At 44.1% G+C, this 25,477-nt stretch overlaps 1 protein-coding gene across 2 annotated transcripts; it reads right to left on the reverse strand.

Moving 5' to 3' along the window:
- Positions 1-3,073: 3,073 nt before the first annotated feature.
- LOC128594313 (natural cytotoxicity triggering receptor 2) lies at positions 3,074-25,056 on the reverse strand. Of its 2 annotated transcripts, XM_053602999.1 has the most exons (7): positions 24,903-25,056; positions 24,424-24,765; positions 9,156-9,285; positions 8,956-9,063; positions 8,138-8,244; positions 3,486-3,559; positions 3,074-3,308 (listed from the first exon to the last, which is right to left on the reverse strand). In XM_053602999.1, exons 1-6 carry the CDS (start codon positions 24,979-24,981, stop codon positions 3,501-3,503), a joined length of 825 nt encoding a protein of 274 aa, XP_053458974.1. In that variant the 5' UTR covers positions 24,982-25,056; the 3' UTR covers positions 3,074-3,308; positions 3,486-3,500. The 2 variants fall into 2 exon arrangements, with proteins under 2 accessions (XP_053458974.1, XP_053458975.1); XM_053603000.1 differs by lacking the exons at positions 3,074-3,308; positions 3,486-3,559; positions 8,138-8,244 and having other exon boundaries at positions 8,847-9,084.
- Between the last annotated feature and the right edge of the window lie 421 nt (positions 25,057-25,477).

The raw sequence follows: 25,477 nt of genomic DNA on the forward strand, positions 1-25,477 counted from the left end.
TGGATAAAAGATTTAAACTTAAGACATGAAACTAAAAAAAATACTAGAAGAGAGTGCAGGGAAAACCCTTGAAGAAATCGGTCTGGGTGAGTATTTTATGAGGAGGACTCCCCGGGCAATTGAAGCAGCTTCAAAAATACACTACTGGGACCTGATCAAACTAAAAAGCTTCTGCACAGCCAAGAACACAGTAAGTAAAGCAAGCAAACAGCCCTCAGAATGGGAGAAGATATTTGCAGGTTATGTCTCTGACAAAGGGTTAATAACCAGAATCCACAGAGAACTCAAACGTATAAGCAAGAAAAGAACAAGTGATCCCATCGCAGGCTGGGCAAGGGACTTGAAGAGAAACTTCTCTGAAGAAGACAGGCTCACGGCCTACAGACATATGAAAAAATGCTAATCATCCTTGATCATCAGAGAAATGCAAATCAAAACTACTTTGAGATATCATCTAACTCCAGTAAGATTAGCCCATATCACAAAATCCCAAGACCAAAGATGTTGGCGTGGATGTGGAGACAAGGGAACACTTCTGCACTGCTGGTGGGAATGCAAATTAATACATTCCTTTTGGAGAGATGTTTGGAGAATACTTAGAGATCTAAAAATAGATCTGCCATTCAATCCTATAATTCCTCTACTAGGTATATACCCAGAAGACCAAAAATCACATCATAACAAAGATATTTGTACCAGAATGTTTATTGCAGCCCAATTCATAATTGCTAAGTCATGGAAAAAGCCCAAGTGCCCATTGATCCACGAATGGATTAATAAATTGTGGTATATGTACACCATGGAATATTATGCAGCCTGAAAGAAAGATGGAGACTTTACCTCTTTCATGTTTACATGGATGGAGCTGGAACATATTCTTCTTAGTAAAGTATCTCAAGAATGGAAGAAAAAGTATTCAATGTACTCAGCCCTACTACGAAACTAATTTATGGCTTTCATATGAAAGCTATAACCCAGTTATAACCTAAGAATAGGGGGAGGGGGAGAGGGAGAGAAGGGAGGGTGATTGGTGGGATTACATCTGCGGTGCATCTTACAAGGGTACATGTGAAACTTAGTAAATGTAGAATATAAATGTCTTAACACAATAACTAAGAAAATGCCAGGAAGGCTATGTTAACCCGTGTGATGAAAATGTGTCAAATGGTCTATAAAACCAGTGTATGGTGCCCCATGATCGCATTAATGAACACAGCTATGATTTAATAAAAATAAATAAATAAATAAAGAGCTTCTCATTACATAGCAAATTAATATTATCATGGCAAATGCAATTAGAAATCATTTCTTAATAGCTTCTACTATTCTTTCCATTGTCAGATTCCCCCCTCCCCCCGAAGTTTAGCACTTTAACCATAAACAGAAATTTTGGTCCCCCAGAGACCTTGGCTGTCCCCAGACTTCTCTGCCCTGGGCCTGGTATGGAGCCTGGTCCCGAGAGGAACCCAGGGAGGAAGCAGAAAGAGTAGGGAGGAGACCAGCGTTTCTGAGAAAAACGGGACCCTGGACCCCAGGGTGCTCCCAGGACCTTAGGGGTGAGTGGAGCTGGGACGGGGCTTCACCTCCTTCCTGGGACTGTGTCCCCCTCTATTGGGCTCAGTTGAGGTCATGGCATCGTGACCAATATGACTTCATAGAAAATTTCCTCATCCTTGCTGGGCTCCTTCCCCCACTGGTGCTGCCCACCAGTGCCCTGCTGTTTTGTCCTCCCTGGCCACCTCTTTTCAATTCTGTTCCTTTCCTTTGTTCCCTCCCCTCAGCCTGTGCTGGACTCTTCCCCAAGGCCTCTCCACCTGTGGACTCATGGCTTGTGTTCTCAGGCTGGCTCCCGGTGCTCCGTCCCTGGTAACCCTGAGCTGGGCCCTGGGAGATGTTCAGTTAGGGCTCACTGATTTACCGTCATGTGGAAGAGGTGTCAGAACTCACCTCCATCTCCTTCATTTTCTAGAGAAGGAAGCAGATGTTCAGGGAGGGCCTGTGACCTGCCCAAGCACACACATGGCTGAACTGATAGAGCAAATCCAGGTCTTGTTTCCAAGCCTTGCTCACCCCCAGTCCCTCTGCTCCCTGGGCTCAGGTGCAGTGCTGTCAACAGCAGCATCTAAGGGGCTCCCAGGCTTCCTGGGGTCATCAGAAAAACTGAGGACAAGAGAGGGTGATAATGGAGAAAAGAGGGCAGAATAGAGAAGCTGGTCCCCTGGAGATCAAGGGTGTGGATGCAGGCCAGAGCCTCAGAACTGGAAGGAAAATTAGGAAACAACAGGAATAAAGTATTACCATAATTATATTATTTATAATTTAAAATAATATAATTATAAATTAATAAAGTGTGCTTATTAGCATTGTTTACCTTAGTCCTCACATCAGTGTGAAGGTAATATGTACCTCCCTACAGGTAAGGAAACTGAGCTCCTAAAGAAGGTCAGTGACCTGCTCACAGTGGCTGATGGCTTTGTTGGGACTCACGCTCCTGAGCTCCATCTGGGGTTTCTATGGCATATCCCATCTGCATCAGCACAGGAAGCCAGGAAGACGGTCAGGGATCGCTGCGGAATTGCACACAGATGCAGAGATGACCCCTTCCCCATCCCATCACACTCGGGGTTGGTGGCCACGCCCTCCTGATCACTGCTGGCCAGAGAGGCGGTAGTGAGTATGCACATGTTTGGGCCCAAGCTGGTCAGTTTCCTAATCCTGTTTTTTTCTTCGGTTTTCCTCTGCTGTCCACTGAGCAGAGGTGGCTATAAGGACTCCAAGTTCACCCTGTGTCCACACATTATTTTCTCTTTCTGGCTCTGGGTTGTCTGTCCTGTGTCACAGCTGGTCCTCTTTCTGCCGTACCTCTGTCCTTCCAAAGCTCAGCATTTTCTCAGTGTCCTTCATATGTCTGGTGCTTTGTGAACGTACCATCCCACTTAGAAATCCAAATAGGTTGGTAATGAGAGTATTATTGTTACGAAAGTTCAGCATTTGTTCCCCTGAAGCTGCATCAGAAAAAGAGGGACTAGTGCTTTGAGAAGGCAAGAGAAATTTATTAATTTGCTGTCAAAGGAGGAAAATGGCAGACAATGATCTCAAAATCCAAAGTTCTGCTTCTGAGCAGAAGCAAAGAACTTTCAAATAGTCTGATCCCATAATCCCACCTTGGGCCAAGACAATCCCCTGGCCTCTGCCAGATTCATCCCATCTTCTGCTAAGACAGTCTCGTGACCTCCGTCCAGATGAATCCCATTTTCAGCTAACAGGATCTTGGGACTTCTGCTGGGACAATTCCTCTGAGCTATCTCCTGTGACACAAAGAACAAAAGACATTCCCTGCCCTGCCCCTCCTGACCACAGGCCTGAGGCAGGGATAAAAGTTGGGGAACTAAATATTTTTGCCGTTTTTTGCAGGCCATTCTCTCTTCAACATTATTAGTTTTGTTTTCACCAAGGAAGAGACTGGGGGTAGGGACAGTAAGTACCTCCTCTAGGGTCCGTTAGTAGGTGAGAAGGAAAGGCATTCTTTGCTTCGCAGCGGGAAAAGCAACAATGACACCTGTAATGTGGGAAGTAGAAAACAAACCCAGTTTGAACTCAGGTTGCACAGGGATTTACATGCAAAGTGTTGAAAGTGCTACCTGGTTTCTTCTTGTGGCTTATTTGTAAAATGAGAGTGGGGAGAGAGAAATTATAGTCAGGACCATTCAACGTGAAAGAGCTGGGACTTAACTTTAAACTCTCAGCCTCTAGACAATAGATGATGCTAAAATAAAACCCAGGGCACTTTCAGGAACATGTAATATAAAGATGAAACCCAGGGTGTGACTGTAAAATCCCTTGTTAAGACCTCAGAAAGATCAAAGGTAATGCATTTAGTATGAAAAACCAAGTTTTTTTCTTCCACACCCACCTTGCCTCCCCAGCAATTCTCCATTTCTCAGTAGACACCAACCCAATACCTTGCAATTCAGTTTAATTCTGACACTAGCCAAAGTTAGCACAGACCACTAGGGTTAAGAGTTCACTTCCCCAGGACTGCCCCACTTCAGATGCAATCACAAGCCCCAGGTTGTCACCTGTACTTCTGAGTGACTAGCTATAAATCAGGACTGCCATGAACTCTGTCTCAGTTTTGCATCATGATTTTCGGGGATGGCTCACAGAACTCAGGGAAACACTCAAGTTCACTTGTTTATTATAACAATCAAGGCCGTGAGAAAAGATGAAGATGAGCAGCCAGATGAACAGACATAGAGATGAGGTCTGGGTCCCGAGTGCAGGGGCTTCTGTCCCTGTGGAGTTGGGGTACATTGCCCTCCCAGCAAGTGGTTATATTCACCAACGCAGAAGCACCTCAAAAACCTTACTTTGGGGATTTTGACAGAGGCTTCTTCCTGTAGGCATTGTTGATTATTAACTCTACCTGTAGCCCCTCTCCCCTCCCTGAAGGATGGGAGGCGGGGCTGAAAGTGTGACTCATTCCAGGGGAGTAGGAGCTCGGAGTCAGAACTTGACTCGAAGACCCATATAAAACAAAAGGTTCTCCTAGCACCTTGTGTCAGGAACTAGGGTCAAAAAAAACAGTCTATGGATTTCTTCTTATTTCATTCACATCCTGCCTCAGACAAAGGCCCTCTACTAACTTTAAGGTATGTGCTTCACAGAGTTTTTTCAACCAAACATTAGGGCTTCCAAGGAGCTTAAAGACATTATCCCTCAGTGAACAGAGAGGCCAGGGATTTGGCAGACTCATCCCTGAGTCTACATGGCCCAAGATCACCAAGAACTTATGGCAGGAGCAGTGAGAGTGACGCTGAGCCAGGGGATAAGACACCTGAGGAATAAAGCGGAGTACCCAGATTACATGGGATCTGCAACCACGACAGATGGGCCACATGACGGTGTAGTCTGATGGCAGAAAATCAGCTGCTGGGGCGGTTTAGAGGGCACAGGAAGGCAGGAAGGGGCCAGAGGAATGCAGGGGACACCAACCGCTCCTTCAGGCCTTGCGTCACGAGGCAAAGGAGAGCAATGAACCACTCCCCAAGAGAAATGCAGGGAAAGCTGTGTCCTCAGAGAAGAGGCAGATTTCAGGGAAAGTGAGAAGGTGACATTCAGAGAAGCTGAACAGGTGAGAGCTCATGCTCAGCAATGTCCATTTCAGAGGCCAGAGCTGGAAGGTTTATGGATTTGGTGACAAGTGGGAAAAGGGTTCATTTAGCAAATTTATAAAATCTTACTGAGATGGGCTTCTGGGATGGCAAAGGAAGACTGGGACATCTTGGGCTTCTTGTGATGACTGGAGTGAACAGGGATGAGGTAAAGGCACCAAAAAGCTGGTCATGGGGGCATCTGGGAGACAGGCATCTATACAGACACGAGTGGAGACCTGGGATCGCTCACTCCTGGGGAGGGATGCCTGGCAGAAAATTTGGGGCCTCCCCTCACTCCTGCTAAGTGGTGTGCAAGTTGGATGATGGAGGGGGCAATACATGGATAAAATCTGTACAAATCCATTCCTGAGGATAAAGGGAGAGGTCCATGCAAGTTTTGAACCTGAGTACCAATTAGATGACTCCACAGACCAGGGAAAGCTGGTAGAGATGAGAAGGGTAAGAAGCAATCATTTTTATCTTAGAAATCCCAGAAAGGCTTGGAAATCAGAGGCATGGGTATCTCAAAAGGCAGAGTCAAAGTGGTGCTGGAAACCAGAGAATAGGTCAGAGGCCTGCTTTAAGAGTCAGTTGGACTCCTAGGTCTCTGCCGCCCATGATACTGAAAGTAGGTTAGCTGCCCGCAAGGTCTCTTTCCTCCCAATCAGCGTGCTGCGGAGAACTTGAGGTTAGTCTCTGATGAGGGTGAAGCACAAAGGAGCTCTGCTCAGGGCCCCAGGCGCCGGGACAGAGAGTGATGGGGCTGAGTGGGAACAGACACGGGCAGGGAAGACCTCTAGATCTGCAGAGTTTGATCTGGCTTATGCTCCCAAGGAGGACAGGAAGGAGTCCTTCTGGAGAAACTGAGTTGTCAAAGAGAAAAAACAAAGCCATACTCCTGCCAATCATCCAGAGCCCACGTGGCACAGGAAGATCGTCTGAGCTCTTCAAGGCAAGAGGCTGATGAGAAGCAGCAAAGATTTCCAGAAAGCTCTGAGGAAAGACAGAGGCCCACGAAAGGAGAAAACAAAAGATACAGCAGGCACTTGGAGGAAACAGAAAATACACACAGCCTTAAAAATGTTCAAAATTTAAAACTTCAATATTTCCAAACAAAATAAGGCACACCAAAATAAAACACACTGTGCTATAAAAAGGAATATTCATAGAACAAACGGACCATTTAGGAAGGAAAAAAATGTGCTAGTACAAACTGTAAACATTTGGATAGGATATAACCTTGAGGAACTTCCCCAGAAAATAAGAATAAAGAAAAATACACAATAAATAGGAGAGAAAAGATAATAAAATTAGAAGCTCAGCCTGGAAGGACGGTCTGGCACTGGGATTGTAGGCATGTCTGGGAGAGAGACTAGCCCCGTGAGGCTGGTAGGCCTGGGGTAGGACCCAGGGTGATCTCAGGGGTTTCGTGGTGAGCAGCCTCCTGCCTGGCCTGTGCAGAGAAAAGGAAGGTTCTCTCCCTTCTCAAGCCTGCAGCCACGTTGGCGATGGTTAAGAAGGACAGCATAGGCCTAGCAGTGCCGGATAGCAAGGGGACCCTCATAGTAATATGGGCTTCAATTCCCAGGCAGTGAAAATGCATAGAGATGTTGCTGAGAAGGGCCATATCAGGGGAGCTGGCTAGGAAGGGGTCTGAAGATGGGACACCAGTCAGGTGGCTGACACAGTGGTCTGGGTGCTGGTGCAAGGTGGGAGGGGCTTAGACGTGGGGAGGAGGCCAAGCAATAAAACGGCCCTGGCAGAAGGTGGCTGAACAGGATGGGAGGGAAAGAGAAATGATGGGGCAGCCAAGGTGTCCAGCTGGGGGCGTTAGATAGAAGTTACAGGAGGTCATGGGTTTGTTCTGAGCTCCTGTGCTAGGCCCAGTGAACCAGACCAAAAAGGAGTTATGCTGAAGTTCCAGGCCACCAGGCGGAAATGAAGTTGTTTATCTGGCCTTCTAAGAAATCAGGAGAGAGAGAGACAATAGCCAAATCTCCAAACAGGCCCCTTTAGCCTGAATAATAAGGATGTCCACTCTGCTTTAGCCTTACAAGGAAAGTAACTGTGAAATGATCAATCCGCTTTTTGTCCTTGTTTTTGCTCTCTTCAAACTTTTCTGACTCTAAATACTGCCCAAGTTGCAGCATGGAGTTCTCTAAACCTTCAGTCACCAATCCTCAGTGTCAGACCTCTTAGAAACTGGCCACACAGCAGAGGGTGAGCTGCAGGCTGCTTCCCATTGCTGGCATCACCGCCTGAGCTCAGCCTCCTGTTGGATCAGCGCTGCCTTTGATTCACAGGAGCGCAAACCCTACTGCAAACTGTACACTCGAGGGACCTCGGCTGTGTGCTCCTATGAGAGTCTAACGCTTGATGGTCAGAGCTGGAGCTCAGACATAAGCTGAGGACATAAGCAACACGCTTCGGGTGTCACTGTCTCCCCCAGATGGGACCATTTAGTTACAGGAAAACAAGCCCAGGCCTCCCACTGATCCTGCATTATGGAGAGTTGTGTAATTATTTCATTATATATTACACTATAATTGCAATGGAAATAAAGTGCACAATAAGTGTAATCACTTGAATTATCCAGAAACCATCCCTCCTCTCACCTCTTGTCTGTGGAAAAGTTTTCTTCCATAAAACTAGTCCCTAGTACCAAAAAAGTTGGGGGCTGCTGCTCTAAACCTCTTCTGGTTCTGATTGGCAAATTGTTCTTTGCACAAATAAACTCTGTGAACTTTATTCTGTCTAAGGGTTTTCCTTCATCAGGAGCAGGAGGAGAGGAGGAATTGCCATTCATGCTCAAGTGGAAAGATGCTGCCCCAGGCTTTGTTCCCATAACAGGATGGTGCTGGCCCCAATGCAATGCGCAGGCCTTGGGTCAAGTTCTGGCCTTTTCTTTGCAGGGAAGGCAGAGCCCAGAAGTCAGGGAGGAGCTCCTGGGTGTCCAGGCTTGGGGCAGATTGGCCACCCACCTGGGTCCTGTGGCATAGTTGGAAGCACCAATGGGGTAGAGGGTCTGCACTGAGCTAGGTGCAGTAGAGACTTCCCTTGGCGCCGAACGTGTCGATTTCTTAAGGCCCTGAGATGCCAGGAGAGGGAAGAAACACATGAAGGGAAGAAACATACGAACGCCTTTCTGACCCCATTCCCTTTCCCTACCCCCCAGCCTTCCTCCAGCGAGTCTGCTTCTGGCCCGCCTGACCCTGTTTCCCACCCTCTTCACTGCTGGCATCCTCATGCGCCTTTCACCAGCCCCTCCTGTATCTGTCTCCATGTGTCTCCTTCTCCCCAGAGTCGGTGGCTTTTTCCCTCCTGTGTCCACCTTCTCTCTCTCAGAACTAGAGTGAGTCCTGGAATGGCAGCTTTGGGGAGTCCCAGGACTTGGGTGCTTCTGGACAGGCAGGTTGTGGGGGAAGGGAATTTCTGGTTATATAGGTTAGTGTTACCGGTGGAGGGAGAAGGGGAGATAGTGAGACAGAGAGAGACAGAGATGGAGGAGGTGAGTGTAGGAGAGACAGGAGAAGAGAGAAAGGAAGACTGAGAGAGAGAGGGAAAGGGGGAGAGAGAGAAAGAGGAGAAAACAGAAATGTGGATGAGATTGCTGCAAGCTTTCAGCTACAGAACAAAGGTGAACCTCCAACATCCCCGTGAGCGTCAGATGGATGGACTCTATGAGGCTTTCATCTGGTTTCCCACCTGTGCTCTCTGCCTGGCTCCCCCTGGCCCTCGATCCTGAGCAGGAACCATTCCCTGCTCCTTTCGTCCCAAGCCCAGCCCACACCCTGCTCACCAGAGCAGCAGCAGCAGCAGCAAGGTCTTGGCTACAAGGAGTCCACAGAGCACAGGAAGCAGGGCGCTGGGGGCTGCAGGGCCATGGTGGAGTGTGGAGTTGCGTGGCCTGGAGGGCAGAGAGGACAGGCTGGGGAGGGAGTCTTCTCTCCTGGTCCCTGCCCTGGGACTCGGTGGCTGTGGGTTCCACCGTAAACTCACTGTGGAGGGGCAGTGATGGCAGGCGAGGCCTTGAGGGCATCTCTGGCTTCTCTAGTTGGGGGCACACTGCTCTGGGTCTGTGATGAGACCAGGTCGGGGGGAGCACGGGTGGCCTGTGTGGAGGCAGAGGCTGCCAGGGAAGGGAAAGACCTTGGTTAGTGGGTGGGACCATGGTGGCGGGAAAGCTGGGTAAGCGACAGGAAAGTCTGGGTTGGGCCAGATTGCGAGCAGAGACCCGTGGCTCAGAAGGATAAAACTGATTTGGGAGGGTGGGGCCCCAGCTGTGAAGTCTTTGGCTCAGGATTAGAAAGAGCTGTGTCCTGGGCTCTAAAGGGCACCCAGGAGAAGTGCTGGAAGAGGCTCCAGGAGGCTCAGCCCCTCCCTCTGCTCCTCTGTAGCTCTGCGGAGCCATCTTTCCCTTACTCCTCAAGAGTGGGAAGAGCCGCCATCCTTAGGGCCCTTTCTTCTCTGACCTCTGTTCACTTCCCCACTCCTCTGGGGCTGTTTGAGGAAGCGAGCCCCTCCCAGGGAATGTGGATGGCTGCTGTCACATCCCTGTCTCTGGCTTTGTGCCACAGCACTGGCTCCCACAACCTCAACAGCCTGTGAAATGCTTTTCATTTTCCCTCCTGACTCTGAGACTTTGGAAGCTGCCTGCACACAGCTCCCACTGCTCACCTTTCCAGAAAGACCCTGAACCTGCCTGGACTCAGAGCCCTTGGTATAAGGGGAAGAGGGCCAGCTGTCTCTGGGAAAGTGGAGGTGGGGGCTATTGGGGTCAAAGGACAGTGGCTGCTGTGGGTGGGGGACCCAGAAGGGGAAGAAAGTGAGGTCGGTCCCATGGCCATGAGAGGAAGTGGGGATTCTTGATGCCCTCAGTTAGGTCTAGTCCCTATCCAGGATCCGGGATCCGGGAGAGGAGAGTCTCCGGGAAAGCTGGGGGAAAGAGAGGATAAGGGCTGAGGGTGCTGGAGGAGAGGGTGCCAGAGGCTGGGGCATCCCTTGTTCCAGGGACTGCCCTGGAAGGCCTTCCCTGGAGAGAACCCCAGGCCCATGGACATGTGGGACACAATGCTGTCCCACAGGGGCACTCTCTCAGGCCGCCTAGGAGGCTGGCCAGGAGCAAGCCTGTGCCCAGTTTGAGACACTCTGGGAAAATTATGGACTCGTGCTGGCGAATGTGTGACCTGTGGGCTGGTGCTGGTTCATGACTTGTTGGTAACCTGTCTACAGCAGGGTAAGCTGAAAAATTGGGATTAATGATTGCAAAACTTTTATATCTATTTGGTAATTGCCTCAAAATCTAAGCATGTGTCTAGCAAACTCTCCTTGTCAGGGTACAGACCAGTTTAGCTGTTGCCAAGGAAAATGTGGAGTGATTTCTGTGCTAGTAATGTACACCAGGAACAGGTTGTGGTGTGTGATACCTTAAGATTAGGTTAGTTATCACCTAAAGGTATATAAATACCTGGAAAAAAGTATTTTTTAAAATAATTTGTTGGCAGTGCTCGTAACTCAGTGGATAGGGCGCCCACCACATACGCTGAGGCTGGCGGATTTGAACTCAGCCTCAGCCTGCTAAAGCAACAATGACAACTGCAATAAAAAAATAGCCGGGTGTTTTGGCTGGTGCCTATATTCCCAGCTACTTGGGAGGCTGAGGCAAGAGAATTGCTTAAGCCTGAGAATTTGAGGTTGCTGTGAGCTGTGATGCCACAGCACTCTACTAAAGGTGACATAGTAAGACTCCATCTCAAAAATAAAAAAAAAATTTGTTATTTTAAAATAATTTTCATTTTTAACCTAGTTTTTTTTTTTTTTTTTTGTAGTTTTTGGCTGGGGCTGGGTTTGAACCCACCACCTCCGGCATATGGGGCTGACACCCTACTCCTTTGAGCCACAGGTGCCACCCATTAACCTAATCTTTTTAAAAAAAATTTAAAGCTTTAATATGATTACATAATTTACAGTAGAGTTGTGATTACCTAATTAGAGTTCTAATTAACAGATAGCAAAACAAAAGTTTTTGTGAAGAAGAGACACTTCTTTTGTTTTTTTAGTTTTAATCTTGTCCCAGTCACTTGACTCAGAATTTAATTCATATTACTTCATTTAAGCTTCACAAAACTCCACCAGAAAAGCACTATTTACATCTTCACTTTACAGATGAGAAAACTGAGCCTCCTACTGAGCCCAATAAGGTAACTTGGTCAAAGTTGCACAGCAAAGCAAGTAGCTGGAGCTCAGAACTGTCAGTGTCAACCCAAAACAAGATCTCCTAACCACGCCCCCTCTTTCACGAGGTGTGAAAGAGAAGCTTCACAACTGGTTGAAATTTAGATTATAAGATCTGATGCTGACATGGAAAGTCAATCTCAGTTCTGGAAGGCAGTTGGCAATGTGAATATTTCTCAGAAGAGTGAGATTGGAAAGTTGAAGGAAGAGAAGTATAACATATGCAAATAGGTCTGGATCTCACAGGACAAAACTTCAGCTTCTGCCCTCCAGTACTAAATATTTGAAAAGCTAAATGTTCAGAATAAGTATTGAGGGTGAAACCCAGTGGAAAAGTTGTGACTTGATCTTTCCTGGAAAGTCACAGGGCTCTTTTGATAGATCCCTCTGCCACCCACCAGGCTTCACTAAAGCAGACTAAATCCCATGGGGAGAAGAGCTTAGGCCTCGAGATCCAGAAATAGCAGAGAGGAAAAGAGTGAAGAGATTCAGTGAGGATGAAGGCATTAAATATGGAAGTTCATGGCAGTTGTAGAACCTATTAATAATTCAGGGTGAAAGTCACCATCAGTTTCTTCATCCCCACTCTTCATAAGCCATTGGCACTGTCTCAAAGTAGTGTAAAATCAACCAGACTGATACCCCTACGTGCCTTCCAGATAGAAATTAGAAATGCTGGACCTGCTCATGCCCCTAGGAAGAATGCATCTAAAACCTCCTGGCAATGATATCAGAGAGGTGATGGCACAGCTAGTGAAACTATGCAAATAAATATCATTTGCATAAATAAATCATCTACTCAGTCCATTCAAAACATATGAACCTGCACATTGATGGAATGTCAAGAAGGAAGCCCTTGGAATTATTTCTGAGTAATTTCATAGTTGGGGAAATCCAGATGAAATCTCCCCACATGTCATGGCATCTCTCTGATTTTTCTCCTCTCTCACTCCCCTGCTTGTTCTGAGCAGTCACATGTGAGTTGAGGGTTTGGAATTAGTCAATCTGTCTTCCTGGTCAAGGACAGTAGGCCAAATAGTACTATTTTGAGACGCAGTTTCTTTTATAGCAATGCCTTAGGAAAGTTTTATGAGAATCCTGATTTAAGGTTAGAGGTTAATAGCTCTGAAATTCTGAGAACCAAAAACTATTGTGTAGGTGGGTATACAGTAAAACTGAAATAAGGAAGTCTTCTGCAAAGTGAACCCCAAATCTGCATAGTCAGTACATCTGAAAGCCTCTCGTGAGAGGGTAGCCCCACTGCGAAAGGGAGCAGCCACAGTCAGGTCACTTCCTCGCAGTGGAAAACATAGAGACCATTGAGCTGGGCTAAGCTGGAGAGAATGGGACAAGGAGTGGGGGGAGGGGAGCCACCTCTGACAAGGAGAGTATGACCCAAGGGCATGCCTAGTTTGCCATCTCCCCCAACACCAAAGTCCAATGTCAATGGATGTTTTCCATCAATGCCAAAAAAACTTCAAAGCCTGCTGAAGGTTTATAGTCTTCACATTTATCAGTCTGTGCTTTTTCAAGAGCTGTCTAGAACCACCAGGACAGAAAACCTCAGGGAGTCCAACCTTAGATCTCACAATTGTGTGCCATTGTGATGGGGGAAGGGTATCCTTGGCAAATATCTGATGTTTGCAGATCCATTTTCTTTCCAGCTTGGCAGATCACCATAACTTGGAAACTGAATGCACAACTGGGAAAAATATGCTTGTTAGGGGATGGGCCAATGCCCTGTGAACTTGAGCCTTGCCTGGGGGTAACATTCTTTGAAGGCTCAGGTAAGACAAGCCTGGAAAGACCAAGTACCAGGCCAGTGCAGACATCATTGCCAGGGACCCAGACGCATTGTGGGTCACTGCACGGTCCACAGCCTCATTCAGGGTGGGACTGTTCACTCCTCCGTGAATGGGACACAGGTAGAGTTGCTGGCAGAAAGGGCAAAACGAGACATATTAGTCACAAGTGTGCCAAGATTTCATACACACACCATCCATTCTGTACTTCCTCCATGTGTATAGGCTTCTCAAAAAGCAACTGGATCCTTCCCTAGTTCCCCATTCCTCGGAGGGAAGTGTACCTAGCACAGGTGGTACCCAAGGTGATTCTGCCATCTCTGAGCCTTATTTTCTCATCTGCAGATGGAGATAATACCACCCCCTGGGAGTCCTGCATGCAGCTCCAGAGATCAAGGTTGCTTTCTGTGGAAATGCTCTTTGGTTACCTGGTGTTTTGCATTTTGTAACACCCAAGGCCTGGATGGGCCAGGACATGGGACCAGCCACAGTCTGACAATGACAAAGACACACTTTTTTAAACCAGTGTCTTAATTGCTTACACCTTCTTCTCTCAGACTCCCATCCCATGTAGGCCATCAGCAAACCAGGTGAACAAGATCCTTGTGCCTCCTTCCCATGACTGCTCTGTTGTTTGAGGATGAGTCATTTGTCACCATTCAAGACACTTCTTTTCTTAATGTGACAGTAACAGTGCCACATAATAAAGATGGTGAAATTGGTACCAAAGAAATTTTTTCCTTCTGAGATTATTCCAAAGAGTTAGTATTGGTTTTGTTTGAAAACAGAATCTCCCTTTGTGTAGACAGAATAATGCCATCCCCAAATGTCCACTCCCAGAACCTCAGGAACCTGGGAATATCTCTCCTCTTATGGCAAAAGGGACTTTTTAGATGTGATGAAAGTTAAAGACCTGGAGATGGGTCTTTAACTTGGATTATCCTGGTGGGCCTGATTTAATTATATGAGACTGTAAAAGCTGAGACTGTTTCCTGGCTATGGTCGGAGACAGATGCAGTATGAGAGCGACCCCACCAGCTGCTGATAGCTTTGGAGAGGAAGGAAGGAGGCCACGAGCCAACCTGGAAGCTAGGGACAGTCTTCAGGGTACATTCTGCAAGAAAATCTACAGTTGCAGGAAACTGAATTCTGCCAACAACATAAATGAGGAGAAAACGGATTCTATCCTAGTGATTCCAGAAAGGGACACAGCTGCTGACACCTTAATTTTAGTCTGGTGCGACCCATACTAAATTTGTGTTGTTTTGAGCTACTACATTTGTGGTAATTTGTTATGGCAGCAACAGGGAACTATTGTTCTTGTATAGTTTGAGTTTTGCTGTTGTAATTAGTAGTGAAGTATTAAAACCTAGTGAGTTATTTGCTGAGATATATTGGCTCATGAAGCAAATACACTGTAAAACAACTGGCATATACATATAAAACAGAAATCATAAATTCAAAACAAACTATCCTTTTTTAAAGAAAAAATGTTGGAAAAAAAAGAAAAAGTGTTGGATTAAAAAGCAATGAGTATTTCACTCATAAACAATAGTTTAGTGGGTTTCTTGTGAAGTAGCACTTTGTATTGTAAAGACTTAGAATCCTTCTACAATTGCCAAAACATTATTGAAAGGCCGCAATGGAGAGGTTCGATCCAGAACATTGGCTTAATTTACAGCAAAGAAGGGAACTTAAATTTCACTTTTAATTGATACCGAGGTTGACATATTTAGGAATTAGATAATGATATGGGAGGCTGCCTCTTAGGACATATAAAGCTAGCAAAGTATTTTTCATGGCAATTGGAAAAATGTACAAATACTGTTAGCATAACCATTGCTTTATTATGAGTGCAATTTGAACACAACGATATGAAGGAATTCTGTGTTTTTTAGTGTCATTGCCTCAAACACTGCTGTGAATAATATAAAACAATGAAAGATTACATTATCAAAATGTGTTTTGGGTTAAGTTTTTTATTTTTCCAGTTTTTGGACAGGGCTGGGTTTGAACCCACCACGTTCGGTATATGGGGCCAGCGCCCCACTCCTTTGAGCCACAGGTGCTGACCAATTTGGGTTTTTTTTTTTTTTTGGTTGCAGTTTGGCCGGGGCCGGGTTTGAACCCGTCACCCTCGGTATATGGGGCTGGTCCCTTACCGACTGAGCCACAGGCGCCACCTGGGTTAAGTTTTATATGGAAGTATGATCTAATGGATGAATTGCTATGACAGGAAAACATTCTGGAATAGTGATCCTGATTAAGAAGCCTTACAATTGTAAGTCAATGCACTGCTTCTTTCATTGGGAAAGTTTCACTCTGAAAAAAATATCAACTGAACTGAATTGTGTGCTGACCAACATGAAAAAAATTGTGAATTACAAAAGGTAAATATATTAAATTTAAAATCATCCTCTTTGAGGACGGAGCAAGATGGCGACCGAGTAACAGCTTCTTTGCAATCGGGTGCTGTGAGATTGGGGAGAGAAGACTCCAGGCATCTCTGGCTTGTGGGTTCTGCCCAGAAACATCCCTTTGGGGATGCAGGGAGACAGAGAGAGACTTCTGGACCCCAGGAGGAGGACAAAAGCAGTGGAGAAGTGGCAAGTGGTTGCATTTGTTTGGTTGAGGCCGTGGCTTGTAACTACAACAGCAGTGAGATTGCAAACAGGGAAGGCTTTCCCTGTGAGTTGTTTTGTTTTTTTGGACTTGGACACTCAGTTGAACTACCTTGGGAGAACTTGGGCGAGTGTGGATGACTTTAAGCATTGTCTAGGGCCTCAGACTGAGCCACTGTGCGGGAATGGAGCTAACAGTATTTGGATGAGGGCCACAGGCAGCCATTCTGGGAGACCTGTCCCTGCAGGCTCTGCCCTCAGGGTCACAGAGCGAGGCTTGGGCTGAGAGACTTTGGGCAAGTAATCTAGTGACTGAGCAGCACCAAAGGCTGGGACTAAGACACTGGGGAAGATTGGAGCCAAGGTTAAAGGTTTAAAGTGTCTTTTAAGTGGACTGAGGAGATTTAGGCTCTCAACCCTGAGAGGTTTGAGAAATTAGCAGAGGCCTCCAGTCTCCATCTCATAAAGTTGTACCAGCATTGTGATTAATATCTCATACCCTGGAATATCACCTGTGCCCAGAAAATATTCAGCAAGATATATATAGTGCTTTGGTTTTTTTTTTTTTTTTATTTCAACATTTTCCCTCTAGATTTTTCTTTTCTTTTTTACAGTTTTTTTGGCTGGAGCCAGGTTTGAACCTGCCACCTCCGGTATATGGAGCCAGCACCCTACTCCTTGAGCCACAGGTGCTGCCCTCTTTTCTTTTCTTTCTTTAAATATAAAGAAAATATAATAAATATAATTTAAATATAATTTTCCATTGTTGCCTTCTTTAATAATAAGAACTTCATTTTTGCTAGTGTTTTTGCCCCTATTATTTGTTTCCCCCCAATTTTATCCCATAAGGTTTTCTGTTTATTTGTTTTGGTTTGATTTATAGCATTTTTGTCTTTCCTCTCTCTTTGGTGGAGATGGGGTACCATGTCTGCTCAGGCTGGCAAAGAGCTGCTGACCTCAAGGGAACCACCCAACCCAGCACCCTCAGAGGTTGGGGGTTTTAAAGGTTGGGCCAAAGTACCCTACTGTATACCTCTATTACTCCTGTCTTCCTCTTTCTGTGCCTCTCTTCTTTTTGTCAATATTCTCTTTTACTCAACCCCTCTCCTTTCTCATTTTTTAAAAATCTTTTTCCCCTTTTTGCTCTCAATCTTCTCATCCTTCTGGTCCTGTACCAAAAGGACTCATCAAAACCTTAGGCCAGAGGCACGGTAACTTATAGAGCAAGAGGAAGTGAAAGGAAAATTAGGGCAAGGAAACACATAAAAGTTAACACTCATGAGGAAGAATCAGCAGAAAAAACCTGGCAACATGAAAAACCAGTTCAGAGCAATCACCCCCACCCGCCCACCAAAGGACTATGAGGTAGCAACTGCAGGGGATTCCACCTATAAAGAAATATTAGAAACAACAGAGGGGAATTTAAAATACAGATGATGAAAACAATGAAGGAAATTGCTGAGAAAGAAGAAAATAACCAAAAAACAGTGAAGGAAATTGCTGAGAAAGTGAAAAATAACCACAAGGAAATCCAAAAACAGAATCAAATAAGAGATGAACAATATGAAGAGTATAGAAAGGATATAACACAGCTGAAGGACTTGAAGCGTCAATTGTGGAATTTAAAGATGCAACAGAAAGTATCAACAACAGATTAGACCATGCAGAAGAAAGAATCTCAGAGGTTTTTTTTTTAGAGAAAAAAGCTCTTGTGATAACTCAGATAGTTAAAGAGGCAGAAAAGAAGAGAGAGAAAGTAGAATGTTCACTGACAGAATTATGGGACTTTATGAAGCATTCAAAAATACGAGTTATAGGTATCCCAGAAGGGGAAAAAGATTGCCCCAGAGGAAGGGAAGCCTTACTAGAGAATGTTATAAATGAAAATTTCCCAAATATCACCACAGATTCTGACAGACCTCCCTTTCAGAGGGATAATGGACCTCAGGTTGCCTCAACTCTAATAGAGCTTTTCCAAGACACATTGTGATGAACCTGTCCAAAGTCAAGACAAAAGAAAAGATTTTGAAAGCTGCCAGAAGAAAGTGCCAATTGACCTACAGGGGCAAATCCATCAGAGTGACTGCAGACTTCTCTAATGAAACTTTCCAAGCCAGAAGACAATGGTCATCTACCTGTAATCTACTTACACAGAACAATTTCCAGTCCAGAGTTCTATATCCCACTAAGCTAAGCTTTAAAATTGATGGAGAAACAAAATCTTTTACTGATATTCAAACATTGAGGAAATTTGCCACAACAAGACCAGCTCTACGGGAAATACTTCAACCTGTTCTACACACTGACCATCACAATGGACCACCAGCAAAGTAAGTGCCCAGAAATTAAAGGACAGAACCTAGCTTCCACAATGATGCAAAAGACAAAAGTAAGCAATGGACTCTCACAAAATAAGATGAATAGAATGCTATTACACCTATCAATTATCTCAATAAATTTTAATGGCTTGAATTCCCCACTAAAGAGGCATAGATTGGCTGACTGGATTAAAAAACACAAGCCATTCATCTGCTGTCTGCAGGAAACACACCTAGCCTCAAAAGACAAATTAAAACTCAGAGTTAAAGGTTGGAAAACAATTTTTCAGGCAAATGGAATTCAGAAGAAAAGAGGGGTTGCAATCATATTTACAGATACATGTGGATTTAAAGCAACTAAAGTCAAAAAAGACAAAGATGGTCACTTCATATTGGTCAAGGAAAAAATACAACAAGAAGACATTTCAATTCTAAATATTTATGCACCCAATTTAAATGCTCCCAGATTCTTGAAACAGACCTTATTTAGTCTTAGCAATATGACATCCTATAACACCATAATAACAGGGACTTTAACACTTCTCTTACAGAGCTGGACAGATACTCTAAACAGAAATTAAACAAAGATATAAGGGGCTTAAGTGAGACCATAGAACAACTATGCTTGATAGACGCGTATAGAACACTCCATCCTGAAGATAAAGAATATACCTTCTTTTCATTGCCCCATGAAACATTCTCCAAAATTGATCATATCCTAGGACACAGAACAAACTTCAAGAGAATCAAAAGAATTGAAATGTTACCTTTTGTCTTCTCAGACCACAAGGCATTAAAGGTAGAACTCAACTCCAACTAAACTGTTCAACCCCACACAAAGTCATGGAAATTAAACAACCTTATGCTGAATGACAGTTAGGTACAGGAAGAAATAAAAGAGGAAATCATTAACTTCCTTGAGAATAACAACAATGAAGACACAAGTTACCAAAACCTGTGGGATACAGCAAAAGCAATCCTGAAAAGAAAATTTATCACTTTAGATGCCTACATTTGAAAAACAGAAAAAGAGCACATCAACAAACTCACAAGCCATCTTATGGAATTGGAAAAAGAACAATCTAAGCCTAAACCCAGCAGAAGAAAAGAAATAACCAAAATTAAATAAGAGATTAATGAAACTGAAAACAAAAGAATCATTCAGAAAATTAATGAAACAAGGACTTGCTTTTTTGAAAAATAAATAAAATAGATAAACCTTTGACCAGACTAATTAGAAATAGAAAAGTAAAGTCTCTAGTAACCTCAATCAGAAGTGATAAAGGGGTAATAACAACTGATGCCACAGAGATACAGGAGATTATCTCTAAATACTACCAGAAACTCTATGCCCAGAAATTTGACAATGTGAAGGAAATGGATCAATATTTGGAATCACACTCTCTCCCTAGACTTAGCCAAAGAGAAATAGATCTCCTGACTAGACCAATTTCAAGCACTGAGATCAAAGAAACAAAAAATCTCCCAACAAAAATTTTCCTGGTCTAAATGGCTTCACACCAGAATTCTATCAAAGCTTTAAAGAAGAGCTTATTCTCGTACTGCAGAAATTATTCCAAAAAATTGAGAAGGAAAGAATCTTTCCCACAAGTTCTATAAAGCAAACATGACCCTGAAAGCAAAATCAGGAAAAGACCCAACTAAAAAGGAGAACTTCAGACCAATTTCATTTATGATATACATGCAAAAATTCTCAACAAAATCCTAGCCAATAGGTTACAGCTTATCATCAAAAAAGTCATACATCATTATCAAGTAGGTTTCATCCCAGGGATGCAAGGCTGGCTTAACATACGCAAGTCCATAAATGTTATTCACTGTATCAACAGAAGCAAAAACAAAGACTGTATGATCCTCTCAACAGATGCAGAAAAAGCATTCGATAAAATCCAGCATCCTTTTCTAATTGGAACACTGAAGAGTATAGGCATAGGTGGCACATTTCTTAAACTGATTGAAGCTATCTATGACAAACCCACAGCTAATAGTTTACTGAATGGAGTAAAACTGAAAGCTTTTCCACTTAGAACTGGAACCAGACAAAGTTGTCCTCTGAAGCCATTACTATTCAACATAGTGCTAGAAGTTCTAGCCAATACAATTAGGCAAGACAAGGAAATAAAGGGCATCCAAATGGGAGGAGAGGAGGTCAAACTCTCCCTCTTCACTGATGATGTGATCTTATACTTAGAGAACCCCAAAGACTCAACCCACAAGACTCCTGGAAGTCATCAAAAAATACAGTAATGTCTCAGGATATAAAATCAATGTCCGCGAGTCAGTAGCCTTTGCTTATGCCAATAACAGCCAAGATGAGAGGCTAACTAAGGACACAACTCCCTTCATCATAGCTTCAAAGAAAATGAAATACCTAGGAATACACTTAACAAAAGAAGTGAAGGACGTCTATAAAGAAAATTATGAAACCCTAAGAAAGGAAATAGCAGAGGATATTAACAAATGGAAGAACACACCATGCTCATGCCTGGGAAGAATCAACATTGTTAAAATGTCTATACTCAAAGCAATCTACAGATTCAATGCCATCCCTATTAAAATACCAACATCGTACTTTCAAGACTTGGAAAAAATATTTCTTCATTTTGTATGGAACCAGAAAACCCCCCATATAGTTAAGGAAGTTCTTAGTAACAAAAACAAAGCCAGGGGCATCAGCCTACCAGATTTTAGGCTGTATTACAAGGCCATCGTGGTCAAAACAGCATGGTACTGGCACAAAAATAGAGACACAGACATTTGGAATCAAATAGAAAACCAGGAAATGAAACAAACATCTTATAGCCACCTAATCTTCGATAAACCAAACAAGAACATACACTTGGGGAAAGAATCCCTATTCAATAAATGGTGCTGGGAGAACTGGATATCCACATGTAAAAGACTGAAACTGGACCTGCACCTTTCTCTACTCGCAAAAATTGATTCAAGATGGATGAAAGATTTTAAAAAAAAGATGGATAAGAGACTTAAATTTAAAGCATGAAATGACAAAAATTCTCAAAGAAAGCATAAGAAAAACACTGGAAGATATTGGCCTGGAGAAAGACTTTATGAAGAAGACTTCTGTGGCAATTGCAACAACAACAAAAATAAACAAATGGGACTTAATTAAACTGAAAACCTTCTGTACAGCTAAAGAGACAACGACCAAAGCAAATAGACAACCTACACAATCGGAAAGGATATTTGCATATTTTGAATCAGACAAAAGCTTGATAACTAGGATCTATAGAGAACTCAAAATAATCCACATGAAAAAAGCCAACAATCCCATATATCAATGGGCAAGAGACATGAATAGAACCTTCTCTAAAGAAGATAGATGAATGGCTAACAAACATATGAAAAAAAAGCTCATTATCCCTAATTATTAGAGAAATGCAAATCAAAACCACCCTGAGATATCATCTAACCCCAGTGAGAATGGCCCACATCACAAAATCTCAAAACTGCAGATGCTGGTGTGGATGTGGAGAGAAAGGAACACTGCAAACTAGTACAACCCTTTTGGAAGGAAGTATGGAGAAACCTCAAAGCACTCAAGCTATACATCCCATTTGATCCTGCAATCCTGTTACTGGGCATCTACTCAGGAGGAAAAAAAATCCTTTTGCCATAAGGATTCTTGCACTAGAATGTTTATCACAGCTCAATTTACAATCGCCAAAATGTGGAAACAGCCTAAATGCCCACCAACCCAGGAATGGATTAACAAGCTGTGGTGTATGTATACCATGGAATACTATTCAGCCATAAAAAAGATGGAGACTTTATATCCTTTGTATTAACCTGGAAGGAAGTGGAACACATTGTTCTTAGTAAAACATCACAACAATGGAGAAGCAAGTGTCCTATGTACTCAATTTTGATATGAGGATGATCAATGACCTAGTACACGGTGGGGGGTGGGGGAAGGGAAGAGCAGAGAGAAGGAAGGAGGGAGGGGAGGGGTCTTGGTGTATGACACACTTTTTGGGGGCAAGACACAATTATAAGAGTGACTTTACCTAACAAATGCAATCAGTGTAACCTGGTTTCTTGTACCCTCAATGAATCCCCAACAATAAAAAAAATCCTCTTTATTATTATCATATTGCACACCAATTTACAAGTTGTTGAGGATGTTTGATCAATGTAAAGAACTCAGATTTCCGTAAGACAAGAGACCTGTTTAGTACGAACTTTTTAAAGATGTGAATTACACAGTTAGACTTGTTTATATTATAGTTTTGATGTTAATATTTCCATGCAAGGAAGGAATGCAACATGCTTTTCAATGGCAAATGCAATCTAAGTGCAAAAATAAAAGATGCTTAGAAGAGTTTCTATGTATTGTTATGTAAAGACATTTCTTTTTTTTTTTTTTTTGTAGAGACAGAGTCTCACTTTATGGCCCTTGGTAGAGTACTGTGACATCACACAGCTCACAGCAACCTCCAGCTCCTGGGCTTAAGCGATTCTCTTGCCTCAGCCTCCAGAGTAGCTGGGACTACAGGCGCCCGCCACAACGCCCAGCTATTTTTTTTGTTGCAGTTCAGCCGAGGCCGGGTTTGAACCCACCACCCTCGGTATATGGGGCCGGCGCCTTACCGACTGAGACACCGGCACCGCCCTGTTATGACATTTCATGATAACAATTATCAACAAAATAGGAGATGCTCACGATGTTGTGTGTTTGCACAAGTGCTCATGGACAAACTTCTGATAGAATGTGTTGATTTTTGATTTTTTGTCAAAAGATATATACAGAGGAAATTAATAGATCTAGGATCTGTTTTTCTCATCAAAGGACAATTTAAACTCTAACTTTATAGGATAACATTTTGGAATTGGCTACTGGTGATGAATTAAAGATGTATTTTGAAAATACAGGGTCATGTGATTCCTTTTGTAAAAGTTAAAAATAACAATATTGAGCTTGTTGAAATTGCTTTAAAATTTCTTCTATTTCTGCCAACACACCTCTGTGAGGCCAGTTTTCTACCATGAGTGTCATTTTTTACAAAAAGCATCAATACAATGTCTTTATACATTATCTCTTAAGAGATATGTTGTTGTAAATAGTACTCAGGTTATATGAGTTAACAAGTGAGAAGAGTACTCATTTGCCACATTAAAATCATTAAATATGGATATACAGGGTGTTTGTTTAAAGTGTACAGATTGGCATTTAATACGGAGATTTGCTATTCCCTTTTAACTTTGTGTTTAATTATGACTGGGGAATAACAAAACGTCATGGGTATAATGTGAAGCCGCTATCTTAACCACCTTTATGTGTTTTTTCAAGCGATCAATGTGTATGGTTCATATAGTTTAAAATTTTCCTTACATTTATTCTGATTATATTTGTCTGTAAAAATAAACATTTGGGAAACATTTGGGACTTACATTTTGTATTTTTTCCCTTATTTTATTTTTGCAGTAATTTATTTTTACTGTATTTTACCAAAAAGCTTAGTCACTGATAAATTGCAGGTTTTAAAAACTGGGTCTTCCACCACAGATACTTTGAGAAGCTCTGCTCTAGACTAGAGGTTGGCCAACTTTCCGTAAAGAGCCAGGGGTAAATATTTTGGGCTTTGTGGGCTGTGTGGTGACAGCTGTCCGACTCTGCTGCTGTATCATAATGAAAGCCATGCAGAGTAGGTAAATGGACATTGCTGCGTTCCAAAGCAACTTTACCTACAGGCATTGAAGTTTGAATTTCCTGTACAATATTCATGTGTCACAAAGAATTATTTTTCTTTTGATTTTTCCCCCAACCACTTAAAAACCATTCTTAGTTTTCAAGCCACAACTCGTGACTGTTGATCTAGACTATGAGGGATGAGCAGGTCCCCATCCAGATACCAGCAAGCCCATGTGGGCTCCACGTGGTGGGGTGGGTTTCCAGCCAGTAGATTCACATTTACTACCTAATATGTGCCCAAGATGCGGGGGAGTCTTGGGCCCTCCTGTGGTGGGGTCGTATGGACTTGACTGGTCAGCATGCTTAGCTGATGTGTTTGACTTCTTTGAGCATCTCTGAGAAGGCTGCTGGCCGCAGGCTTGTGGACCATGGAGGCAGATAGTGTGGGGTGGCTGCACGTATGCTCATGAGTGAATAATCCCTGGGGCACCTGTTCCCAGCAGCCTTCCTGGGAGATTGGGGGTGGGGTGAGACTGGCTTCCATGATTAGAAAATGTGGGTGTGATGGAAGCATCAAAAGGGAGGGAGGGGCATCCCCTTTTTAGACAAGGGGCTTACCTGGAGATACTGCCAGGTAGAATCTGATGGATCTAGAGACAGAGTAGCCAGAAGCGCGGTAGCTTTTACACCAGTAGTGTCCTGAGTCTTCCTCCCTCAGACTACTCATGGTGACAATGAAGAAGCCAGCATCAGGGTTGTCCCAGATTGAGAATCGAGAGACCTGAGCCAGTGTTCGGGGCTTGGAGCTGATGACTAGCTTGGTGCACACGAATTCTGACTTCTCCCTACACCAGCCTTTCTTCTCGTAGAACCTGCCCGTGGGTGGGTACTGGCATTTCACGGACAGCGTCTGCCCTGCTATGCTTTGAAGTTCTTGAGCCTTGGGTAATGCCCAGGAGCCTGCAGAACAAGGCCATGCACAGAACCTGCCCCATACCAGGCCTTGGAAAACAGAGCCACCTGCTCCCTGACCCTTTTGTCCAGACAGTTCCCACCACACCCTTCCCCTCTCCTCCCCAGGCTTTTCCTCCCCTTACCTGGGAGCAGCAGCAGCAGCAGTCGTGGTAATGCTCTCCAGGCCTGGCTCTTGTCCTGTGTGCTGGGGGGAGGGGACATGGGAGCAGACTGGAGAGAGGGAAAAATGGATAGAATGAAAATGAGATGGAAAAATGAGACAGACCAAGGCCTGGGTTGTGGAGGTGGGAGCCTAGGGAACAGATTCCATGGATGCAGGGAAGTGGGGACCACTAGCTGCAGGCATGATAGGACTTGTATGCAGCTCCCTGGCCTCTGTAGAAGACATTTTCTCTGCCTGTGCCCAGCTGACCCCTCCTGCTATGACCCACCGTGGGGGAGGAGCTGAGAGGGCCAGAAGGAAACTGTGGTCAAGTAGCCGACTAGCTCCATCCTTCTCCCTCCCTATGCACTGCCTCTTCTTTACAGGACCCTGGCTTTGCCCTCCTCTCTAAGGAAAGTCAAGGTTAGAAGTGGGTGACAAGCTGAGGAACACTGACCATGAACCCTAGCCCCAAAAGTCAAGGGGGTGATCAGAGACATCACACCCTGGCCCCTAGGAGGTTTTGTGGGTGCTAGAGGGGAGAGGAGAAAGCAG

The sequence above is a fragment of the Nycticebus coucang genome, chromosome 9 (genome assembly GCF_027406575.1).
Source record: "Nycticebus coucang isolate mNycCou1 chromosome 9, mNycCou1.pri, whole genome shotgun sequence".
In the NCBI taxonomy this organism is placed as follows: Eukaryota; Metazoa; Chordata; class Mammalia; order Primates; family Lorisidae; genus Nycticebus; species Nycticebus coucang.

Coding starts and splice junctions, on each gene's coding strand:
- LOC128594313 (XM_053602999.1), bottom strand. CDS start 24,981: ATGTCCCCTCCCCCCAGCACACAGGACAAGAGCCAGGCCTGGAGAGCA. Junction 24,766..24,902: donor GCTGCTGCTGCTGCTCCCAG/GTAAGGGGAGGA, acceptor CTTGTTCTGCAG/GCTCCTGGGCATTACCCAAG. Junction 3,560..8,137: donor AACTATGCCACAGGACCCAG/GTGGGTGGCCAA, acceptor CCCACATTACAG/GTGTCATTGTTGCTTTTCCC.